Source organism: Petaurus breviceps, unplaced genomic scaffold (genome assembly GCF_028583685.1).
Source record: "Petaurus breviceps papuanus isolate PSGF00001 unplaced genomic scaffold, PetGlider_PUasm1.0 186, whole genome shotgun sequence".
Lineage (NCBI taxonomy): Eukaryota > Metazoa > Chordata > Mammalia > Diprotodontia > Petauridae > Petaurus > Petaurus breviceps.
This window is the reverse complement of record NW_027185798.1, coordinates 6,701,749-6,727,391: the sequence shown is the minus strand read 5'-3', so window position 1 is coordinate 6,727,391 and position 25,643 is coordinate 6,701,749. Positions and strand designations below refer to the sequence as shown.

Genomic DNA, 25,643 nt, shown 5'->3' with positions numbered 1-25,643 from the left:
TATAATAATAGCTTACTTTTTTTTTTTTTAAAGCAATCGGGGTTAAGTAACTTGCTCAAGGTTACACGGCCAGGTGTTTCTGGGTGGATGCTAAGTGTCTGAGCCCAGGTTTTGATCTCCAGGTCTTCTCAACTCTGGAGCCGGTGCTCTTACTCGCTGTGCTACCTGACCGCCCCAATAATAGCTTACTTTTATACAGGAGACAGCCAGGTGGTTCAGTGGGGAGAACACTGGGCATGGAGTCAAGAATACCCCAGTTCAAATCTAGCCTCAGATACTTCTTACTTGTGTGACCCTGGGCAAGTCACTTAACCTGTTTGCTTTGATCTACTGGAGAAGGAAATGGCAAGCCACTCCCGTCTTTTTGCCAAGAAAACCCCTTGGACAGCATGGTCCACGGGGTCAGGAAGAGTCAGGCATGGCTGAACAGCATTGAGGAGCTCTTATCATGGGCCTGTGCAAAGCACTTCACAATGACCATCCCCTTTAATCCTCACAGCAGTCCTGGAAGGTGGGTGCTATTACTGTCCCCATTTACAGATGGGGAAACTGAGGCAGACAGTCATTAAAAGACTTGCCCAGGGTCACGCAGTTAATAAGTGTCTGAGGCCAGATTCAAACTCAAGTTTTCTTAATTCCAGGCCCAGCCTTCTGACCACTGCCCCATCTAGATGCCCCACACAAGATAATCTGAGGGAAGGAGACTCCTGAACTGTGGGGGAATTGGGAAGGCAGAGGAAATGGGGCTTGAGCTGACTGTGCTTGTAGGAATGACTTTGAGGTCATTTAATCCAATCCTCTCATTTCCCAGATGAGGAAATTAAGGCCAAGTGAAGCAAGCTACCCAAGAACATGCAGTGATAAGCAGTCAGGATTTGAACTCAGATTCTCTGGTTCTGAAGGATTTGAAGGATGTTAGGGATTCTCAGAGAGGAAGTGAGGGAGGAGGGGGACAGAGGGAGATGGGAGGTGGGATTTGATGCAGGAAAGACAGCAGGGCGCCAGCCTGGCTAAAGCGGAAGCTGCAGCCAGGTGAGGAATGCAGAATAAGGCTGCAAATGCAAGTGGCAGCTGGGGCCTGAGAGTTTCTGGTCTGTACCTGACTCCAGAGTCACTAGAACATCGTGAGCAGGAGAAGGGCTTGATCAGACAGGCTTTAGGAAAATCCCTTTGGCATTTGTGTGGAAGAAGGACTGGAGACAGGAGAGAGGGAGGCAGGGAGGCCAGATGAGAGGCTATTGCAATCGTGCAGGGGAGGCATGATGAGGGCCTGAGCCAGGGCGGGTACTGTGTGGGCACACAGAAGCAGAAAGATTTGGGAAATGTTATGGAGGTGGAATCTATGAGATTTGGGCATTAATTGATAAGTGGAATTAGGGAGAGCTCCTTAAGGGCCTTACATTGTAGTGACTCAAATATACAGACACATATTGCTAACAGAATCGCTATGGATGTTAATGAACACAGCGTATTAATAAGCTAATACAATGAAATTTCAATTAGGGGAAAATATTTATAATTAGGGGTTATGGGGGGATATCAGGAAAGCCTCATGAGTACCTAAGCTGTGCTTTAAAGGAAACTGGATGTTTCTAAGAGGCAGAGCTGAGAAAGAATGCATTGTGAATAGGGGGACCACCAGTGCAATCACAGAGGTGGGAGAGGAAAGGTGTATGCACTAGAACTGAGAGTGTATGATGGGGAGTGATATGAAATAAGATTAGAATGGTAGGTGGCAGTTAGATTACAGAGGGTTTTCAATGCCAAGCTCAGGGATTTGTATTTCATTCTAGAGGCAACCGGGAGCCACTGATAATTTCAGGGTGAGGGAGGGAGCAATACCTCTGGCAAATTTGAGTTTGAGGAATATCAACCCCATGGCTCACTTCCATCTCCACCAGAATCTCCCTCTTCTCATCTCCAAAATGGTCTCAGGATCAGAACTCAGGTCTATTCCCTGGATCCTCTCCCTGGATCTTTATTCAGGTGAGGCTCTGAACATATGATCTCTATCACCCCAGTCCCAGCATTCCTTTCATTCTTTCTTGTCTTCTGACTCTTGTTACCTTTCCCTTCACTGAGTTGGATGGATGGCTGAAATGGTGGTGCTGGGCCAGAGGACAGCAGGTGGGGTGGGAGAGGAGGGAGGAGATTCTAGGTCACCCATTCCCCAGCATCATTTTGGTCACCCAGCAAAGGTGAGGGATCACTGATGAACAGGTCATATGTTTCCCAGTGTCTTCCAGACAGCAAGAGAACTTGAGAATGGCCCCTAGTTCCTCCCTGTGGCATAGACAGGACATGGGCAAGAGTCCCTTGGGAAAGACTGGCATAGATGGACTGTAACTGGCATTATTAGAAGGAATATCTCCCCCCTGAGATCACAGATTCATTTGGATAGTTGAGTAATAGATAGAATGAGAAAGAAGCAGCTTGAGGAATAGATAGAGGGGCCAGCCTGCAAGGCATGGGGTCACACGCTGCCTCTGACTGCCCCTCGCCTGTGACTAATAATAATGAATTCAAATTTGATCAATTAAATAATAGCAGCTGGCTTTTAGATTGTATTGTAAAGTTGAAAAGTACTTCTCACTTGTTACCTCATTTGTTCCTGTCAATTATAGAGCAGTTATATAGCAGATCAGTAAGAGAAGGGTTACTGGACCTGGGATTTCATTGATAGAGGGAACCTCCAGGCTGGGAGCTCTCTCTAATAACAAAGGCAAGCATGGGGGAAAGTCTTAGAGACCCGGCTAAACTTGGTCAGGATCCCACAGCCACTGTGTGTCTCAGATGGGACTCAAACCCAGGAATTCCTGGCTCGGGGGCCAGCTGTCTATCCACTCCAAGGGGTCACCTCTTCAGAATGCTCGGTCACCATCTTCTCCTGGTTACTCACTTCTCTCTAGGTTTGGGGGACACTGCTCTCCTCCTGCCCATCTGACTCCTTCTCAGTGTCCTGCCTACTAACTATGGGTTCTGCCTTGGACCCACTCTTTTCCCCCCTCTATACCATCCTGCTTGGGGATCGCATCAGCTCCCATAGGTCCAATCACCTCCATGGAGTTGACTCCCAGATCTATATAACCAATCTAAATTCTAATCTTAAATCACCAGCTGCCTTTTGGCATTGGAAGCCCCATAGGCACGTCATTCCCAACTTGGTCAAAACAAAACTCATGTCCTTTACCCCCAAACCCTCTCCTCTTCCCAACTTTCCCGTTATTCTTTTTTTTTTGAGGGGGGAAGGCAAGGCAATTGGGGTTAAGTGACTTGCCCAAGGTCACACAATTAGTAAGTGTGTAAAGTGTTGGAGACTGGATTTGGACTCAGATCCTCCTACCTCCCAGAGCCAGTACTTTCCCCATTATTCTTGAGGGCACCACCATTCTCCCAGTCACCCATGTTCACAGGCTTGATGTGAACACTCTACCACCTCTCCACTCACACTCACCCTCATATCAAATCTGTTGCCAAATCTTGTCATTTCTTCCTTCCTTTTTAGTATTCCTAAGCCACCCCCTAGAATTAGATTCCTATCTGGTCTCCCTGCCTCCAATCCATCCTCCACTCAGCTGCCAAAGTGATTTTCCCAAAGCCAGTCTGGCCACATCATCCCCCCAGCTCAATAATTTCCCATTACAATCAAACAGAAAATCCCCTGTTTGGCAATTAAAGTCCTTTACCATCTGGCTCCTTCCTAACTTTCCAATCCTCTTACACTTGGCTTCTCTCTATGGACTGTGATCTAGCCACACTGGCCTCTTGCATTTCTTCCTACTATCCACTCCATTTCCCTACTCTGGGCATTTTCTCTATCCCCCTTGCCTGGACTGTTCCCTCTCCTCCCTTCTGCCTCAATCCCCTCTTTCTCCTCCCCAAGTGTATCCCCTCGGAGATTTCTTCCCATTTGTTCAACTGTTCAGTCATGTCCAATTCTTCATGACCCCATTTGGAGTTTTCTTGGTAAAGATACTGGTTTGTCACTTCCTTCTCCAGCTCATTTGACAGATGAGGAAATTGAGGCAAACAGGGTTAAATGACTTGCCCAAGGTCCCACTGCTAGTGAGTGTCTGAGGCTGGATTTAAAGTCAGGAAGATGGGTCTTCCTGACTCTAGGCCTGACACTCTATCCAGTATGGTGCTGCCTGGTTCCCTCTCCTTCCAATTACATCTTATGTTTACATAGCTATCTGGCTGTTGTCTCCATTAGAATGTGAACTCCTTGAGGGTGACGCCCAGGTTTTTGCCATTTTTTTGTATCCCTAGTGCCCAGCACATGGTATTAACAATAACAATAGCAATGAGAATAACTAACATGACTGTGACACTTATTCTTTCCACACGTTTAATCCTCACAATAACCCTGTGAGATAGATGCTTTATTATCCCACTTCCTCAGATGGGGAAACAGCCTGAGGCCACTTGTCCGGTATCAGGAGTTAGCAAGGATCTGAGACAGGATTAGAACTCAGCCCAGGGCTTAATCTGACTCTCCCAATTTCAGCTCTTTGTACTCTGCCCTGTAGTGGCGCATATTTTTCATTGTGAAGGAGAACCCTAGAATGGGATACATTTAAGAATTTTAGCGTCATGGAATGTGAGAAGTGAAAGGGTATTTGGAGATTCTGGATTCTGGATTCCGATGGCCCAATGGCCCAGGCGCCAGCAGGCCCTTAGGGTGGGCATTCAGCAGCGGTCTGAATATTATGGAGGGCAGCAGGCATCCTGGATAACTTCGTCATGGGCACACATGGCCTCAGCAAAACGCACAGATACACCTTTAATCCCAGGGACACAGTCCCTAGCACATATTCAGTCTCACACGTACACAGGCACTCACCAATTTATGTGCATCCTGAACACATGGACGCACACTGATAGACATGTGTACGCGCATACATGTAAGACCCCCCATGCATTTGCAATGAATGATGTTAATTACTTTGTTCATTCATCCATCCTGACGTGCATCCATCCATTCAACAATCATTTATCAGGTGCCTACTATGTGCAAAGCTCTGAAAAAAAAAAGAGGGGAAGGGGGGAAAGGAGCATGGTGCCTGCCTTCATGTATGGACACATACAGCGAGACACGCAGATACACGGACATTCAGGCATATATGTAGACATCTCCATACACACATCCATAGGCACATACATCTCTGTATGTGTGGCAATGAGCGTGTGAGGGTGTGTCCGGCCCCAGACAGGCCCCAGACTGCTCGGGGTGCACTTCGGCCATCCACCTGCTCAGGCCGGACCTTGGGCCGTCCAGCGGGCTCCACTTCTCCAGCACCAGCAGGGGCTCCAGCCGGACCGGTCGGGGCTAGTGAGGGGGGAAATGGAAGTGGGGGGGGGGGGGCTGTGGCCAATGAGTGCCAGGCCCAGGGCTCCAGACACGCCCCTCCGCGATCTCTGCTGCCCGGTTGGCTGGACCAGTGGCGAAGGGCGCAGCACGTGGGGGGCGGTGATGGGGGGGAGGAGTGGGGGCTCCCAGGACCCGCCCCGCCCCGCCCCGCTCCTCCTCTCCCCACCCCCACTCTCTCCCCGCCTCCCTTTCTCCGCGCCCGCCCCTGCGCAGGACCCAGGTGTCCGAGCCGCCCAGCCTTTTGTGCCTGCACATCCGCTGGGGTCCCGGGCCGGTTCGAACGCCAGGCCAGCCGGGCCAGACTGAGATTCAAGCTTCCCTCCCCCACCGCTGCCTGGGGCCAGTCCTGGCAGATCCGAGATGGCCAAGCGGAGCTCACTCTCCATCCGCATCGTAGAAGGCAAAAACCTGCCGGCCAAGGACATGTGAGTGGGGGCCCCCGCGGGGCGGTCACAACTTTCACTGCTCGAGTTGTTTGGGGGTATTCAGATCCATGCCCAAGTCACCCCCCCGGTTCCCCCCGCAGGCCACGTCTTTGGGGCACTGGATCGCCACTGTGATATAGGGTCAGGAGGGGTTCGCGGACTGGCCCTCTACCTGCGCTCTGCTCCCCACTTCCCAAAGCCCTTGAAACCCAGATCCAGAAATCGAAAAGGCCGAGCAAGAAAGGACCTGCTTTGCGTAGGTGGGAAGGGAATTCTCCATTCCTGACGGGATCTCCCCTAGCGGAAGCTTCTTGAGCACCTGTGGGGGTGTTGGAGGGAATCCCAGCCCAGACATGGGTTGGGCTGGCCGCCCTCCGAGGTCCCTTTCAAATCGGAGAGACTGTGACCTTACAGAATCTATAGTCCCACCGGCTCCGGGCCGCTCCGAAGGAGGGTAGTGCCTAGAGTGTGGCCTTTGTGGCCACAGGAGGTGTGGGCAGAAGGGGGGGGATAATAGCCAGGCTAGACAGACGTGGACGCGAGGGCTTGGTGCACTGACAACGTATAGGGATGCCTTCCTAGATTTTTAGAAGGCAGTGGGAAAACGCAGAAAGACCACTCATTGTAGGATAGAGCCGACCATGCTGGGCATGGGTGTCTTAGCACCCAGGAAAGGTCTTAGTCCTAGGATTGGGAGACTGTCTTTTTGCTCAGGAATGCTGGACAGCTCTGAGATTAGGGACTCTTCTAGAAACCTCCCAGGTCGTGGCCTTTGCTGGAAAAAGTACCAGGAACCCTGGGCACCACCTGCCAGTGGGGGTGGAGCAGAAGTTGGGCAGTTGTTCTGAGCTCTCACTAATCTGGTTTCTGATTTGAGAGGAAGTACTGGGTTTTCATAACCCTGGGAGAGAAGAGAGCTGCCTTTGGGGAGGGTTATGGGAGGGAGGATGTCACGGATCTGTGGGACTGAGGTGAAACCAGCTGCCTCAGGACCTAGGAGGAGGCATTCAGTGAGAGGGGGAGGGGAAATGGCTACCAATCCCTTCTGGTGCCCCCTTCTGCTGAGAGGAACCATAGCGTCCTTCACCCCCAGGTAGAAATAGAATGAAACTAGGATCTCAGGAGGGAAAGCTGTCAGGAAGGGGTTAGCTCACCTGGAATTCACTGTGCAGCAGCCCCCACTGGCCAGACCAGAAGATGGCATGGACTAGCAGCCCAGGCAGGAAAATGGGCTTGGGGGTGGGAAGAGGAGGGGAGAAGGGATCATATCACCAGGGTGAGCTGGTTCTTTTGGGCTCTTACATATTGCTACATTGTTTGGGTCTCAGCTGTGAGAGACCAGTCCTGGGTCCCTAGAGTAATGAAGAGGGAGTCTGGTTATAGACCAGCCCTCACCCAGCTCAATCTCCATTTGAACTCCAATTTAGAAAAAAAGCAGGATCTGAAATACAGGGCTTTCTTGGGAACCCCTTCTTAAGCTGGAGCCCTAGTTAGAGAAGCTATGAGGATAGAAGTTTATAGGTGAAAAAGAGAAAAGAGAGAAAGACACACACACAGAGACAAGGAGGGAGAGAGAGAGAGAGAATGTGAGTGAGAGAAGACAGACATAGAAAGAGAGAGAGGAGAAAAAAGGAGAGGGAAACATTTCCCAAGGCTCTTTTCTTTATGAGCATCTATTATTCTCTTAGCTAAAAGGCACATGGGATAAGACCGAATAGGAACACTTCTCCCAATCTTTCCTGTCTTATTACATATTTCTGCCATTCACTCCCTCCATGGTCCAGTTCAACTAGCCTTCCTTATCCATGACACTCCACTTCCATCTCCATGCCTTTATCCTGGCTGTACCTCATGCCTGGAATGCATTCCCTCATTACCTCTACTAGTTAGAATTCTGAGTTTCCTTCAAGGTTCAGCTCAAATGCCACCTTCTACAGGAGGCCTTCCCTGATTGCTCCTCTGCACCAAGTTCTAATGCCCTTCTCCTCCCATCTGAAGTCATTGGCATCTTTCTTTGTAGAGGTCTATAAATATACATTGTCTCCCCCTCATAGAGTATAAGCTGCTTTAAGGGAGGGACTATTCTATTTCTGCCTTTGTTTTCCTAGGATTTCACATGGTGTCATGAATATAGCAGTCACTTAATAAATGTTTATTGATTTTACTGATAGGAATCTCAAGACAAGTCCCAGTTCTGTCTCTGTCACTTACCTAGGGTATAGACTTCTCCTCTCCCAGGCCTCAGTTTCCTCACCTATAGTGTCCCTGCCTTTCCTGCCCCACAGTGCTGTTTTGAGGACCAAAGAGAACAAAGGAAATGTTTGAGAAAACATAAAGCACAAGACAAATGGGATATTAAGCAGATTTGTGCATGTGTGTGATTTTAAATGAGCAATTATTTAAGCACCTGCTGTGTGTATGGCACACTATACTAGATGTGGGGGATGGAAGAATAAAAGAAGACTCAAATCTTGCCCTCAAGGAACTTGCGGTTTGTTTAGAAAACTGAGGCAGAGGAGAGACTCGTGATCTATCCAAGGTCCTACCACTGTGAAGCTCCTGGGGGATCCCAGGATCAGCTGCACTCTGACCTCCCAGTACTTCCCTGTGCTCTTCATTTCTAGGTTGTCCCTCCCCAGATCCCAGCAAAGGAGGAGAGGGCAAGAACAGTGGTCACATCCCACACCCACAGCCCTCTTCTCCCACCCTTCTCCTGCCACTCAGCATGCCTCTCCATCTCTTTCTTGCCCAGCACATTTCAGTGGATAGTTCAAGGCCCCCTGGGCCGCTGCAGAGGAAAGACCTCAGTCAGTGGTTACCATGGTGATGGAGGGGAGGGAGGGAGGGAGGGAGGGGATGGCCTGGTCTCAGCTTGGATTTTCTAGGCTGGACAGCAGAAAAAGAAAACCAGGGTGGATTGGGGCTCTTCAGATGAACTGTGGGCAGGGGGGATGTGGAGCAAGAGGTGAACAGGGAGGAAGGGGAAGGGGGGGCCTCCCTGGGTCTGCTGCTGCTGGGCCAGCTTCAGAGGGAAGCCATTTCATGTGGATTAGTCATCCACAGCCTGGGTGGATGTGAATAGGTAAGTTCGGTGAAGGGGGAGAGAGGCCCAAAGCTGCTTTCAGCCTAGACGGGAGATCTCCCTCTCCCTCTTTCTCCCTCTCTCCCTCTCTCCCTCCCTCCCTCCCTTCCTCTCTCTCTCTCTCTCTCTCTCTCTCTCTCTCTCTCTCTCTCACACAGACACACACACACACGCCCCCTTGCACAGCTTAAAACCCTGCCTAGGTCACACACCAGTCACCATGTGGATCACAGGTTGTGTCCAGGTGGGGGTGGGGGACCCAGAATGAGAACCCTCCCATTAGGATAATGTCTGCCACCTCTCTCTCAAGTGCTCATCTGTCACCTGCCTCTCCTCTGCATCACACCTTCCTTTCCATCCCTAATTCTCCCAGCCACCTCCTTCGCAGGCCACTTTCAGCTGTAGCCTTGGGAGCTGGTTTTAGTCAATCCTGTTTTAGGAAGAATTTAAGTTTCTGAATTTCCAAAGACATTCACTGAAAGCCAGAGATAATAGGCTTTAGAATCAGACCCTTGAGGGCATCTGGGCTACCCCAGCCTACCCCCATCCTTCTTACAGGCAAAGAAACAAGCCCAGAGAGGGTAGACCTTGCTCTATCAAAGAGACACCAATCAATAATGATTATTCATGAAGCACCCACTATGTGCTAGGTACTGAGGGCATAAAGACAAAAATTAATAGCCCCTGGCCTTAGGGAGTTTCCTTTCTACTGAGGGAGAGAGCCTAAGACTCCTAGACCCAGAGTTGGAAAGGACATCAGAGCCCATCTGGTCTTCTCCCCTCATCTTAAAGATGAGAATGGCACCAGGCAGGGTGAAAGGATCTGCCAGAGGCCACGCAGATCCTGTCCATCAGAGCCCCTCTGATGAACTGTGCGCACAGTGACCACAGTGCTTTCTCCTATATGGGCTAACACCAAATTGATAGGCTTATTAGGGGAATGATACAGAATCAATGAGGTCCTCCCAGATCTGGGGCTCAGACTCTGGTCCTGGTCCTCAAAAAACAGCCTTTTGCGTCGTCCTGGGCTGCTCTCTCTCCCAACCTCCCAGCCCAGAAGCCCCCTGCCCTTTCTGCCACATTCCTCAGCACTACATATTCCTATGAAACCATTTGTTTTTCCCCAGCTTTCTTAGACTGTCCTTCAGGTGGGTTTAAAATATGTGAGATCTCTCCCTTGTCCCTGGGATAAATGCCTTTCTTCCCCCTAGACTAGAGGTTAGTGTACTAACTGCCACCAGGAGTGGCCATAGTGGAGGAGCCATCTCCACTTTTACCCACTCGCCACTTGTGACTAAGGGTGGAATGGAGGTACAAGGTGAGGAAAGAGGTGAACTTTATAGCATCTTCATCATTGACTATACACTAGCCCAACAGCAGGGAAAACCACCCTCACTATTCAATCAACAAACATTTATTAAGCATTGACTATGGGTCAGGCACTAAGCACTGAGGCTACAAATAGAAGCAAAAATGACGGAGATGGCTGGTTGAGTTTTAAAACCAGACTCTTAGCCTGAGGGTGGATTCTGAGCATCCAAGCAATTTTCTCTAGTCGTGTCTAGGTGCTGGCCATGAAACGCCAATCCGCCAAGAGACATGGGCATCTCTTATGTGTGGGAGTTGCCTGTGGCAGACAGAAGATAATGGGGTCCAGCTTTCCAGGAGTTCGTGTACACAGGAGCACAGGACTCACACATGAACAGGACAAGACAGGATTTTGCCAAATAAATCTGAGTCAAACCTAGTGGACCTGGCTGGGTCTTGTAGAGCCAGAAATCAGTGGTGACTGCCTGGACCCAAGGCCCTGGGTTTGGACCGTCAAGATAGATAATTCCATTTTACAAATGAGTCCAGCAGTGATTTGATAGGTGATGGGCAGAGATGAGATTCAAACCCAGGCCTCAGTCTCCCTCTGCTCCCAGAACAAAAGGTCTGTCAGACATGGATGACATGGACTTCCCTGTGGGCATGGTTTTCTGGTTTGTTTCCTTTTTGCCAATACCTGATGTTTTAGTTGAGGATGGAGAGAGGGGCAGTGAGAGGTGGGCAATCCCCCTCCCACCTTCTGATCTGGGTCACACTTCTGATGGCTACTTCCTTAAAGATACTTACATTATTATTTCACAGATTTAAAGTAGAAAGAAGCCATAGAGGCTATCAAGTCCAACCCTCTCATTTTTTCAAATGAGGAAACTGAGGCTCAGAAAGGTGAAATAATACAACCAGGAAGTGTTTGAGGCATGATTTGAACTCAGATACTTCCAGCTTCCAGTCCTTCACTCCATAGGTCAAATCATTCTGGCAAAGCCAGCTTCCCAGAGTAACATTTGCCTGCTCCGTTTAGTGCTAAAAAAAAAAAAAAAAGCTTGGTTTGGTTGATAATCATCTTCCTTCAGGGTCCCGTTTCTCCCTGGGCCTTGGTACTGATGAAGATACTGATTCATGCATATATTAATACAATTATTAAGTTTATTAGTGAGATCCTCACTTGACATATTTGTTGCACGTGATTTCTGTACTAAGTATAGAAGGGCATTCACGCGGTCCTTCCCAGGATCACATAAGTGTGTGCAGAGATCTACTCTCAGGAGTGCTCAGGGCAGCTATTAGAGGGACAGGCAGAGAAAGAATAGGGATGGAGGACAGTAGATTGTGTGCAGCAATGATAGAGTCTGTGATGTTCTCACCTCCTCATACCCTGCCCAAACTAGACCCTCCCTTCCCATATCTCTACACAGGGCTTGGAAGAGCCTATACCTTGTCTCCTCTATGCCCAGTGTCCTTGGACCTCATGAAAATTCTGGAAACCAGGAGACTCAGCCTCAAGTCCCAGACCCCTATTCTGTTTGGCTAAGTCCCTTTCCGGCAGGGGGTCTTTGAAAAGAATGATGGAGGGAAATCAGAACACCTGGCTTTGAATCCTTACTCTACCAGCTACTACCTGAGTGACTTTGACCAAGCCCCTTCATCTCTCTGGGCCTCAGTTTAGTCATTTGTCAAACGAAGGGGTCCAAACTAAATGGCCTCTAGGGTCCCTTCTGGCTAGAAATCTTTGAGCCTGTGATCCCTCTCTGGACCTCAGTTTCTCCATCTATCAAATGTGGAAGTTGGATAGTCAGGAATTCTTCCCCTGGAGTCCATAGATCCCCATGGCATCTGTGGGTAGGTTTCATGAATTGGTTGGGGAGAGAATGACACCTTAATTTATTTTTATTTATTCCAATATAATTGTTTTCTATTGTAATTCTATGTATTTTATTTTATGCATTTAAAGCCGTGATTCTGAGATAAGGTCCATAAGCTTCAACAGAGTGGTCCAAGAGACCAAAAAGGGGAAGGACCCATGGATTAAATGGTCCCTAAGACCCCTTCTTGCTTTGAGATGCCCAGCTCCCACCTAGGTCTAAGGGAACCTGGAATATGCTTGCCATAATGTCTTGCTCCATAGTCTGCCTGCCACCCCACTCCTCCCTCCCCTAGTCAGGGAGCCCTGTCTCTGGAGTCAAAGGATTTTGTTTTGAAACCCACTATCTATATGACCTTGGACAAGTCACTTAACTTCCTTGAACCTCTCTTTTCTGATCTGTAAAATGAAAGATTTAGACTAGCTGGCCTCTGAGGTCTTTTCCAACTCTTGAGTAGGATCCCATTATTCTAAGTCCCCTCATCTTTCCGGACCTCAGTTTCCTCATCTGTAAAATGAGGGGGACAGACTAGATGGCCAGCTCTAGAGCTTTGATCATCTGATTTCACCCCACCAAGCCACCAGCACTTAATGTGAGCCCCTCCAGTGAGGGAAGTAGAGACCTCACCCCTCCCATTCTGTCAGCACTGAAACCAAAAGCTGAAGAAAGGGCAGTCATGCTTCCAGTCACTCAGGCATTGGGGGCAGAGCTGGGACTGGAGTCAGATCTCCTGCCTTCCAGTCCTGGGGTGTTTCCACTACAGCTCAAGGAACTGCTGGACCCAAGGGGTTTCCCCCACCCCCAGGGCAGCTCTCCAAGCCCTCCCCTCCCCCTAGGTTCACATGAGGTGGTGTGGGGGCACAGAGCAGCCAAACTGCAGCTGGATGAGGAGGAGGTGGGCGGTGGGGCACAAATGGGCAGTGATCATCAAGGTCTCCATAGAGCATCGATGGTAATAGAAGCAAGAACAGCTAGCATTTTTATAGCACTTTATAATTCACAGAATACTCTACAAAGATCTTGTTTTATCCTCACAACAAACTTGTGAGGTAGGTGCTGTCATTATTCCTACTTTACAGACGCTGAGGCAAAGGCAGTTACATGACTTGCACAAGGTCACACAGCCAAGTAAAATTTACAAAGCATTTAGCGTCAGTATCTCATTTGAGACTCATATATGTATATACACATATACATACATACACACACATATAATCTAGAGGCAGTACTAACCCTACTGCAGTAGAATGTAAGTTTCTTAAGGCCAGGGATGGTGTTATTTTGGCTTGCGTATCCCCAGCATATAACACAATGCCTAATACTTAGGATCATGTTGCTAACTCAGGAAGGGACCTAAGAGGTCATCAAGTCTAATTTTACAGATCAAGAAACTGAGGCCTGGGGGCAGCTAGGTGGTGCAGTGAATAGAGATCCAGCCCTGGAGTCAGAAGGACCTGAGTTCAAATCCGGCCTCAGACACTTAGCACTTACTAGCCATGTGATCTTGGGCAAGTCAACCCCAATTGCCCTGCCCTCCCCCTTCAAAAAAAAAAAAGAAATATGTAATACATGACACACCAAATAAATTTGTTAAAAAAAAAACAGGCCCAAGGAAATGAAATGACTTGCCCAAAATCACTCAGCTAGTAAAGCATATCCCTGAAGAGAGTGAGTGGTGTCATTAGAGAGCCTCCAAGGGTCCTCTCAGCTGAAGATCTATCATCCTATGATTCTAAGTCACTTCAATAAACATTTATTAAGCACCTACTGTGTGTCAGGCACTGTGCTAAGGGCTGGGGATACAAAAAGAGGCAAATGATGATCCCTGCCCACAAGGAGCTTCCAGTCCTGTTCACTGGTAAAATGAGGGGCTTGCATCGGATGGCCTGAGGTCCCTTCCAGCTGTGGCAGTGCATGAACACTGATTGATTGCTTGCTGGATGTGTTGATTTGTCCCAGGGGATGGACTCCTGGGGTTATGGGATAGGCTCTGTCCTGACCTTGCACTATTCCCTCGCCTTTCTCCCATTCATGGATCACATCCTCTGGGTATCTGGTGCCTTCAGTCCTTTCTGTATACATATAACTCCTCTTAATCTTCCTCCTAAATCCACTCTCTGCAGGACGGCCTTCCCACTGTCCATTCAGCAGCACAAGGACCTGCCAAGGCGCCAGCTGCTGAGTGTGTTTCCTTTCGATGTCACTGCCAGAGACAGCTCCTCTGCTAACAGGACCCAGAGCTGCTGGGGGGGGGGGGATGATGGTGCTCTGAAGATCACAAATCAAGAGCTGTGAAACCAACAGTTTGATTTTCGGAATGAGGAAACAGGCCCTAGGGGATGTGAGATGACTTACCTCAGGTCGCACAGGGAAGAGGCGTCAGAGGTCGGATCAGAAGCCGGGTCCCTGATGCCAAAGCTAGGACTCTTTCCACTGGGCCACATGCTTAGCCTGGCATTCAAAGCCTTCCATAGTCAGGCCTCTGGACCACCCTTCCAGCCTACCCTCCAGGCCTTCTGCCTCCTTCCTGGCTGGTCCTGCCTGGTAACTCCTCTCTCACCCTTGTATCTGCTGGCAACATGTGAATCTCGTGCCAACTGAAGTCAAAGGATCACAGGCTTAGAGCTAGCCTGAGACCTTGGAGAGCCCTTTATTTTTATAGAGGAGAAAACTGAGGCTTGGAAAGGAGAATGGACTTGCCAAAGGGACCCCTTTGCCTCCTTATCCATCATTGATCCCACCAATCCATAATTGATCCCACCAATCCATCATTGATCCCACCAATCCATCATTGATCCCTCCATACCATGTCACCACTCCTTGGTCTCTGGCAGCATCTCCCATAGCTTCCCTCCCCACATCCCTTTTCTTGCCTTGTTTGTCCTCTGTTTTCTCCTCCAGGATACTCCCCCAAATCTACATAGTTCCACTGCTGACCTGAACTGGCTCTGTGATGATAAGAGGGATCACTGGTGAATTGCTGGCTTCAAAAACCTTTTCAGCTTGTCTCAGAGCCCATACTGTCTCCACTGGATCTTTAAAGATACAGAAGTATGGACTCTGAGACAAGGGCAGGCTCAGAGTTAGGGGACCTGGGCTCCTATCCTACTTGTGAAGCATACTACTGATGTGGTCTTGGGCCTCAGTTTCCTCATTTGTAAAATGATGGGGTTGACCAAGATGACTGATGAGGTCCTTTCTGGCTCTAGATCTAAAATCTCATATATCTAAGCTATTTAAACTTTTCACTTAGTTTCCTCATCTGTGAAATGGACAGACTGTACTCAATGATCACTGAGATCCTTTCCAACTCTCCAGAGTGCCTATGAAAGTGCATGGTAGGAGATCTGAGGTCTGGTCTCAGCAGGGCTGGGCTACTCACTCTCTAAGGGGACTTCCTCTCAATAGGCTCCACTTTCCTCCTGTGAAGGATGGCATTCACCAGGACAACACCTCCAAGGGTTCTGTGAGTCACAGATGAAATAATGCACCTGGCAGATGGGGAGCAGTGGTCAGAAGATGCCTGGCAGGAGACCTCAGGGCTGACTGAACCTGGAGATGAGGCTGACCTCTGCCTTGGGAGGGGATACAGAGCACATCCCCATTTCTTCCCAGAACCACCTCAGAGTGGTCATTCAAGGGGAAAGGAATAAGGATGTAGTGCCTACTATGTGCCAGTATGCACTGTACCATGCAATAGCATTGTGCCAAGCTCTTTACAAATGTTGTTATCTCATTTGATCCTCAAAACAACCCTGGGAGGTAGGTGCTATAATTATTCCCATTTCATAGATGAGGAAGTTGAGGCAGGCAGAGATTAAGTGAATTGCTTAAGATCACACAGCTAGTAAGTGTCTGAGGCTGGATTCAAACTCACCTGCTCTATCCACTGTACCACCAGCTGCCTCATTTGGTTTGGGGGTTGGAGGGCCCCTTGTTAGGCTATACAGGGCATCAGCATATGGTGGAGGCCAGGCTCCTGCCCCTGGGGCAGACTCCATATTCCCCAGTGAGCGGCTGTCTCTGCTGCCTTGTTTTGCACCAACAAGAAATTGTGTGCATCTTCCACATGTGTCTTGTTCCTGTGCCTTTTGCTCTCCTAGTCAGAGGCTGCCTTTTATTATCCACCTTAAGGCCCCCTTGCTTCAGACTGAGCCAGTGGTGGTCAGTGGTGCTTGTGGTGGGGACGATCTCACCGAGGAGCTTAGGAAAGCTGCTCTGACGAGTTCTGACTGGAAACCCTCTGAGGACAGGACAAAAATTGCTCTTTCAGTTTTTCTTTCTCTTCCCCTCCTGTCTGTCTCCTCTCTTGTTTTACCTTCTCTCTAGTTCTTGAGACTTCTCCTTCACTAATTTTAGTCCCTCTCATTTTCTCACCTCTACTTTCACTCTCTCTTCTCTCTCTTATTTATCCCTTCTCCCCCCTCTTTCTCTCTCCCCTCCTCCCCCCTCTTTCCTTCTCTTCTCTTCTCTTCTCTTCTCTTTTCTTCTCTCTCTCTCTCTCCCTCTCTCTCTCTCTCTCTCCCCTCCCTCTCTCCATCTCCCTCTTCCCTTCTCCATCTCCCTCCCCCCTCTCATTTTCTCCCCTTGTCTCTCATTTTTTCCTTTCTTCCCCTTCTTGGGATATTACTTTAAGTCAGTGGAGAAATCCCAGCCCCCAAAAGATCTGGGCAAAAGCCATCTGCCATTTCAGGGGCTATTTTGGTGCTTGCCCTCCCTTCTCCTTCTCTTTGCTCTCTGTTTCTCTTGGACAAAACTGCCAAGGGCCTAAATATAGCACCGTGGCCTAGTGTGGAGCAGAAATGCACCTACTCCTCCCACTTTTCTCAAGTAAAGGAAATGACTGTTTTGAGGCAGAGCCCTAAGTGCCTGAAGCTAGTGATCTGCTGGTCACTGGAGGGGGGCGGGGAAGGGGAGACTGGCCCTGGAGTGCTGGCTTCAGGAAATGGCTGCACTCTGGCCAGGCCATGCTGATTACTCCCTGTCTCATGCTTATGCCATATGCATCTCTCCTTCCAGACCTCTGCTCAAGTCCTCTTCCTGCCTACAATGCCATTTGCTAGTCTCTTCCTATCTTCAAAATCTAAACCTTCCTCCAGGCTCTAGGCCCCCATATGGGAAGTCAGTATGGTAGGTCTTTGGACTCTAATTCAGGAAGACAGAATTAGAAACTTACTAATTGGGTGGCATAGAGCAGTTACCCCAGACACTCACTAGCTGTGTGACCCTGAGCAAATCACTTCACCCTAATGGTCTCAGTTTCATCATCTGTAAAATGAGTTGGAAAAGAAAATGGCAACCACTCCAGTATCTTTGCCAAGAAAACCCCAGACGGGATCATGAAGAGTCAGGCACAACTGCAAAACAGCTGAAAAACTACCCAGAGCAAATCACTTAACCTCCAGGCTTTCATTTCCTCATCTGTAAAATGAGACAGTTGGACTATTTGACCTCTAAGGTCTTCTAGCTCCATCTATGAGGCTATAACTGTTACTTCCTTTGTCTGATACGCAGTTTTCTCATCTGTAAAATGAGGGATCTAGACTTAATGGCCTCCAAAGTGTCTAGATCTACGACCCCACAAATTTACTCCAGAAAGGCTCCTAGTGATACGCCATGATTGATGGTTGGTTGGTTGCTGTCCTTCATCCTCAAAGTGGACCAAAATGACATCAATATGTCAGGTCAAGGTACCATGTGTCCAGCTATGGCTGATCAGACCAATATGAGCTCGGAGGGCTCTGCCGCAGGTTGGGCACAAATAATTGATCTGAACAGCTGGGGTGGAGCTGTCTCTAAATTTGTGCATCTCGTGTTTCTTTTGAGCTACTGCAGTCCTGTTTTGCCTATGGAGCACAGCACTTTCTCTGATTCGGGCACGCCATGCTGGGTGCTCCTGTGCCTGTCTCCCATGTCTCACAATTGATTCCAAAGTTCTTCAGAGAGGCCTTGAGATCTCGTGTCCTTGTATCACTTCTTCTGATCTCCACACGTGCACTTGCCTTGTGCAAGTTCTTGACAAAATAGTCTTTTGGGCAAAAGTACATTTGGCTTTCAAACAATGTGGCCAGTCGATCAGAGTTACATTCTCTAACCATGACTGATAATATTATTATTTTTAAAAGACTGTATTTCTATAGCACTTTAAAGTTTTTAAAGACCCTTAAAGAGAACAGAAGTGAGGATAACATACATAATGCCTACAGGATTGTGGAGGATAGCCACTAAAAAGCAGCCAATCCCTAAAGAGTTATAAGGAACAATCTGAATCCCAAAGGACTGATGAGGAAACACATACCTGCCTTTCAGTAGAGAGATGGGCTGGGGAGCTATATGAATGGGAAATGCAGTATCCATTGTAACATGGGATTACTGTGTTGCTTTTGCTTAAATGTTTTTCTCTGTTGCAAGGATAAATTCATGGGGGGGGGGGAGAGAGAGTCTAGGAAGAAAGGACTATGGCTAGATACAAAAGGCAACATTAAAACTTTTAAGAAGAAAGAAAAAACAGGCCTTTTCCCACTCTGATTTTCTCATGATATCCTAAGCTCAGGAATGGGGATGATCCCATCTTTAATGTGGCTTCCAGGATTTCTCTTCTCCAGGCTAACCATCTCCAAAGTTCTGGGAAGTCACATCTTACAACACCCTATATGACTCCCAAACACACACAGCTGATGAGTAAGAGTGGTTAATTGCCTTGTAAGAAGGATCACTGGCCTGGATTCAGATTACACAGCCAATCTCAGAAGTCACAAGAGGATGAAGATATTCTCATCAGTGGGCTTCCTGTTTTGGTAGGAGACTGGGCTGCTGTCCAGCTGTTTTCCCATCAGGCACTTCCTCTGTGGGGACATTGCCATTTGACTGAGAGGGGAGTGGAACATGAGCTGGGATTCCCCTGTATCTGACCTTGGGCTACCATTGCATAATTCCATCTTCACACTAATTCTTGTTGTGTTTCATGGTTCTGTTTTATTTCATTGATGCCATAATTATTTTCCAACACCCCCTGCTCCACCCCCAACCTCTGAACCCTCCCTTGTAACAAAGGAAAAGAAAGCCAACCAATACAGCAACTACATTTTACTGTTCAGTCAGCTTTTTATACCTGTAAATGCTACCATGAGGAGAGAAGCATGTCCCCTTAGCCTGAGTTCATCTGTTGTTTTCCTTTGCATTATTGTTGTCATTCCATATTGTTGTATTGTTCCTGTTGCTGTGTCCATATATGTCTTCCCTTGTCTCAAAATTCTTTGTATTCCTCGTTTCTTACAGTGTAATAATATTTCATTATGCTCAGATATCACAGTCCATTCCCCAACTGATGGACTTCATTTTGTTTCCAGTGTGCTGCTATCACAAAAAAAAGTACTGCTACAAATAATGGGGCTCCTTCCTCAAGGCAGAGGTACTCACTTCTCCTTAAAAACCCCTTCACTTTACCCCAGCAGTCCCTCATGCTATTATACTAGATCTCATTGCCTGACTCCTACAAAGGATCACCTCCATTCATTGCCTTCACTTCCCTACCTCCCACTCACTTCTCAACTCCTTATCATCTGCTTTCTAGCACCACCCCTTGACCAAACTGACTTTCTCCAAGTTACCAAGATCCCAAGGGCTAAATCCATGGTCTTCCTGAGTCCTCATTCTGATGGCAGCTTTTGGCACTGCTGTCCACCCCTTACTCCTGGATATTCTCTCCTTTGTCTTCCATGGCATGGCTGTTGGTTTTCACCTTGACAGACCACTCCTCAGGTTCCTTGGCTGCATTTTCCATCTCCTGACCACTAAATGTGGACATTTCCCAGGGCTTCATCCCAGACCCTCTTCTCTTCTTTCTCCATATAAGTTCCTTGGGAGTAGAGGTTGTTTCATTCTTTGTTTTTGTAATCCAGTGCCTGTCACATAGTATATACTTAATAAATAGCTTTGATTGCGGGGTAATCTCATCAGCTCTCAGGTGTTTCATTATTATCTCTATGCAGATGATTCCCAAATCTATATATTCAGCTGCTACAAATGTAATCTTTCTCCTGAGCAAAAGTGTGACATAATACAAAACCTGCCTCAGAATCAGGAATGGTTCAAGTCCTTCCTTTGACAGATAATGACTTAGTGGCCCTGGGCAAATTACTTAACCTTTCAATGTCCCCAGTCACATACTTAAGACTGTAAATTACAGGGTCCATGCAAGGGCCATATTAATAGAGGAAGTTCTTCCCCAGGAAGTTGCCCAGAACTGTAAGGTAAGGTGACTTGCCTAGGGTCATACAGTCAATGTGTGTTGGAGCCAAGACTTCCTGGCTTTCTATCCACTCTACCACACTGCCTTTCTCATCCTGTATTTATCTATCCGTAAGCATGTTTTTCTCCACCACCAAAGGTCCCACCAAGAGTTGTAGAATGTAAGGTCCTTGAGGGCAGGGCCTTTTTCTCTTCTGTGTTTGCTTCCCTGGCCACCTAGCTTAGTGCTTGGCCCACAGAAAGCAATTCATAAATATTTGCTGATTGACTGGTTGGTTGATGTCAGACATGGTTTAGTATAGAGTCAAGGGGTAGATGAAATTTCAGTTCAATTTCCTTGAAGCCACAGGATGGAAAGATCCCAAGCGGTGAGGGGCCCTTCCAACTCTTCCCACATTTCATTCTGTATCCTCCTCTCCCCTAGCCTTTCTTGTCTTGATCTCTTTATCTACGGAACAGAAGCATTTCCTCCATTCCCAGCCCAAGGCAGAGCCCATATCTCTGCCGGTTTTCTCTCTTCTCCTTTCTCCCCACCAGGGCTAGCTCTTGGCCCATGCCGGCACCTCCCTAACTTTGTTTGACCCTCTTCATAGGCAGACATTACTGATGGGGGTCTCTTGTCTTCTTTCAGCACTGGCAGCAGCGATCCCTATTGCATCGTGAAGATCGACAATGAGCCCATCATCAGGTAATTGAGAAGGAGGGCTAATGCCTTTGGGGATGTTCTCCTTCCACCTCAGGTCTTCACCTCCCATAGAGCCTGGGAGGACTCCTGTAGCACAGATCATAAAACAGGACACAGACAGAGAGAATGACAGTAACTCGCACACATATTTAATCAACAAACATTCATATTTTTCGATTTTATTTATTTATTTTTTAGCTTTCCGACAAACATTTATCAAGTCCCCTCTACCTGGCAGTCACTGCATTAGCCACCTGGAATACAAAGGAAAAGTGTTTAAAAAGAAGCAAAGCCTGCCCTCAAGGAGATTACTTTCTAACTGATAGAATTTTAGGATCTGCAATGTGCAGTCTTCACAACAGCCCTGCAAAGTAGCCAGGTGCTTTGTCATGGTTGAGTCATTTCAGTTGTGTCTAACTCTCTGTGATCCCATCTGGGGTTTTCTTAGCAGAGATATTGGAGTGGTTTGCTATTTCCTTCTCCAGCTCATTTTACAGATGAGGAAACTGAGGCAAACAAGGTGAAGTGACTTGCTCAGGGTCACACAACTAAGTGTCTGAGGCCAAATTTGAACTCAGATCCTCCTGATCCAGTCACTTAGCTGTCCTGTTGGTGCTTAAGAAATAGTTGTTGAATTTAATTGTCCCTATTTTATAGATGAGAAAACTGTCCAAGGTGGATCAGCCCAGGTACATCTGGGAGTGCCTCCTTTTTGGCAGACATTATGCTAGGCACCCACAAAAATGAAGCAATCCCTGCTCTCAAGGAACTGTGTTCTATAGATCTAGTCAGGGAGCTAATCAGTCATATGGTCAGAAAGGTGCCAAGCCGGAACTGAATCTTGGGCCTTCTGAGTCCAATGCCAACATTCTTGCCCATCACAGGTCCTCTCTCTCTCCCCTATCAGCTCATTCTGAACCATCTCCTTTGTTGTGTCCATTTCAATGCCTCTAGTGAGGCCGGTCAAAGCACAGAGATCCTCCCCTCCTTGGCATGGCAATTCCTGGGAGAAATATTAGGATCATCTGTCCCTTTAGGGGAGAGAATCAGGAGTCTTGCCAAATAATGTTAGGAAAGTCATTTGCCCCTTCTCTGCCTCAGTTTCCTCACTATGTCAAACTTCTGTCCTGCCTATCTCCTAGGGCTACTCCAAGAATGAAATGGTTGTGAATAATGAATGTGAAAGGGGCAGCCAGGTGGCTCAGCGAGTAAGAGCACCCGCTCCAGTGTTGGGATGACCTGGATCATATCTGGGCTCAGATACTCAGCACCACACCCAGAAATAACTGGCCATGTAACCTTGAGCAAGTTACTTAACCCCGATTGCTTAAAAAAAAAATAGTGAATGTGAAAACCTTGTTATCTCTAAAATCTATGAGATTATTGAAATGTGTAAATTCCTTGAGGGCAGGGGATATTTGTCATTTATCACTGTATTTCCCTGAATGTAGTAGGTCCTTAATAAATATTGATGGCATGCACAAATGAATGAATAAATGAAAGTGGGAAAAATAGTAAGCACAAAGAAAGGAAGCCATTTGCCCAACTAGGCAGCAGGGGTAGGTTAGGGATTTTTTTTTTTTGCTTTTTTTTTGGAGGGCAAGTGGGGTTAAGTGACTTGCCCAAGGTCACACGGCTAGTTTTTGTGTGTGTGTAAGTGTCTCAGGCCAGATTTGAACTCAGGTCCTCCTGACTCCAGCCGCCCCTAGGTTAGGAATTCTTAAGGGTTAAAATAACATTTAAAAAAAAAATGATCAAATGGAATAAAAAGGACTCTTAGCCAGGGGTGGGGAACCTGTGACCTTGAGGCCACATGTGACCTTGAGGCCACAGGTTCCCCACCCTGTTGCCTAGGCTTTGGGTGTGGGAGAGGCTCTGGCACTAAGGGCTGTCCCTGAAGAGCCCTCTTTCTCTCCATCCATCTTTCTCCAACAGGACAGCCACAGTTTGGAAGACCTTGTCCCCATTCTGGGGTGAAGAGTACAAGGTCCACCTTCCTCCCACCTTTCACTCTGTGTCCTTCTATGTCATGGATGAAGATGCCCTCAGGTATGATGCCCTCAGTTCTGGCTTGGGACTCCGGAGAACCAGAGGCAGCAGGAAACCCAGGAGATGGACCTGGAATGGATGGCATAGTTATGGCGGTGGGCCTGTGTGTGGTGGAAGGGAGGCAGTGGGAGATGGTTCAGAAAAGGACCCTGCTAGGTATGGAGAGTGATCTTGAGACCCTTACATGAGCAAGAAGGGTTAGAAACAGGCCCACATCCCCCTGTCATTATTAGGAGTCTGAGATGCGGAGATCTTGGGGACTGTTTAGTCCTACTCCCTGACGTGACAGAGGAGGAATTTAATGGGGAAAGGAACTCACCCAAGGTCCCATGGGACAGCATTGGGACTAAGGATACATTGCTAGATGAAGATACACTCGGAAGTGTGCTGAATCATTTGTGAATGTGATTTCTCAGCTGGGAAAACCTTAGAGGGGAACAGGGATGAGTTGGGGAACCAGCTCCTGTAGGGTTCTGGGGCCAACTGGGTGTAAATCATGGCTAGAGAAACTAAGAAAGGTGTGCATGTGTGTGTGTGCGAGTGTGTGCACATGCGTGCACGTGTGCATGTGTATGAGTGTGTGCTCATGGGTGTGAGTGGGTGTGCACATGTGTGCACGTGAGTGTGTGCGCGTGAGTGTACACGTGTGCAATGTATGCATTGTGTGAGTGTTCATGTGTATGTGCATGTGTGCGCGCATGTATGTGAGTGTGAGTGCGCATATGTGCATGTGTACGTGTGTGTGTGCTCACACATGCTACGCTTGGTCTAAGATGCCAGACCAGCCGGCTAGCTGTTCTGTTATCTGGGACATCCTCTCTCTCCCCTCCATGTCTTTGCAGTCTCTACCTCATGCCTTGATTACACTCTTCCTCTGTCTTCCTTCTCCCCAAATCCTCATCTTTCCTCAAAGTACAGCTCAGAAACCCCTCTCACTTGAGGCCTTTGCTGATCTCCACCACCCCCACTCCCCACCCAGATAAAAGCATTCTCTGCCGATTAAAATTCCTTTATATTTATCTTGTTTTTTCCTCACTTGACAATATACTCCCAATCAAATGTAAACTCTGATGGCAGGAACTGCTTCATTTTTGTCTTTATGACCCCAGTGCTGTGTCCCAAGGCAAGTCATTTAACCTCACAAAGCCTTAAGTCTGTGTTTGTGGAGGAAGTTCCTCTCCTGTAATCCCACCAACGAGATCACAGGTTTACTTCCTATCCCTCTCTCCAGGTCTGGCCCATGGTGGGAGCTCAATAAATGTTCAGTGAATTGAATCAAATCCAAAGAACAGAGATAAAGAGTAACATTTGACTGATGAGTGAGTAAGTGAGTGAATAGGGAGAAAAAAGCACTTCTTAAGGGTTTACTCTGTGCTGAGCTCTGTACTGAACTTTGGGGATACAAAGAGGAAAGTAAGATGGTCCTTGCTCTCAGGGAGTTCACATTCCAGTGGAGGCAGCATCCTGCCTCTGCAGGGCAGATGGAAAGGCCCAGTGGGCCTCAGGGCACATTCATGAAGCAGATGATGACGGGTCTTTCTTTTATTTCATTTCCATCAAACCACATCATCTGATCTAACTACATGATTTATTAATAGTATACAAAACAATTTAGTGGCCATACTCATTCCTAAAAGAAGGTTCTGAAATGTGTGTGCCTTACCTCCATGCCATCTCAGGTCCCTACTTTGGGCTAGTTTAGGAAAATGAGACCAAATGCATGCATTACAACTGGCTTTATCCATGCAATAGATAGATTCTGGGTGGCCTACAGATATTGGGGATTGGAAGTTTTATGTTAAGTTAGAAAACAGACTGCACAATCACAATAATAAGAAAACAGGGAAATGAGGTTTACTATGAATGCACCCAGGCAGCAAGATTGTGCAGTGAATAGAGAGCTGAACCTGGAGTCAGGAAGACTCATCTTCCTGAGTTCAAATATGGCCTCAGACATTTACTACCCCCGTGACCCTGGGCAATTCACAACCCAGTTTGCCTCAGTTTCCTCATCTGTAAAATGAGGTGGAGAAGGAAACAGCAAACTGTTCCAATATCTCTGCCAAGAAAACCCCAAATGGGGCACAGAGAGTCAGACAGGAGTGAAAAATGACTCAACAACAAAATCAATGCATCCATATTGGGCGAGCAGACTTCAGGTCCCTTTGAATATGCCTGTCAGGGGTAAGTCACCAATCTTGAGTGGATTCAGATTTGAGATAAAACGGAGATGCCTTTGGGATCAGGACATTCACCCATCACTCCAGCCGTCTCTACCTCCTTGTTTCTCCTCCCACTGGGGGAAGGGTGTGCACAAATCATTGTGTGATTGCGTGTTGGGGGGTGCACATGTGAGTGTGTATACCTGAGTATGGAAGCATTTTGCACAAGCAGGAAGTTAAAGTTCTGTTTCCTGTGGCCTTTCCCAAGGCCAGAGAGAGAGAGAGAGAGCATGGGTCTAGGGTCCTGCCTCATGCTCCCAACCTCAGAAGATGAGCTAGCTTGCAATGGTAGATATAGCAGTGAATGAGACTAGGCCCCTGAGCTTTGTCCTCACGGTTTAACCTATGTCTGGCCCCAAGCTTCTGTGCCA

The 25,643-nt window shown here is 47.8% G+C and overlaps 1 protein-coding gene across 1 annotated transcript in view; it reads left to right on the top strand.

The window, feature by feature from the left end:
• Positions 1 to 5,581: 5,581 nt before the first annotated feature.
• LOC138162353 (ras GTPase-activating protein 4-like) overlaps positions 5,582 to 25,643 on the top strand; it is a 47,803-nt gene continuing 27,741 nt past the window's right edge. Inside the window, exons 1-3 of the mRNA XM_069089451.1 lie at positions 5,582 to 5,796; positions 20,948 to 21,004; positions 22,937 to 23,050. Of these exons, the coding sequence (XP_068945552.1) occupies positions 5,732 to 5,796; positions 20,948 to 21,004; positions 22,937 to 23,050 (236 nt within the window). The 5' untranslated portion in view covers positions 5,582 to 5,731. The remainder of the gene's footprint in view (positions 5,797 to 20,947; positions 21,005 to 22,936; positions 23,051 to 25,643) is intronic.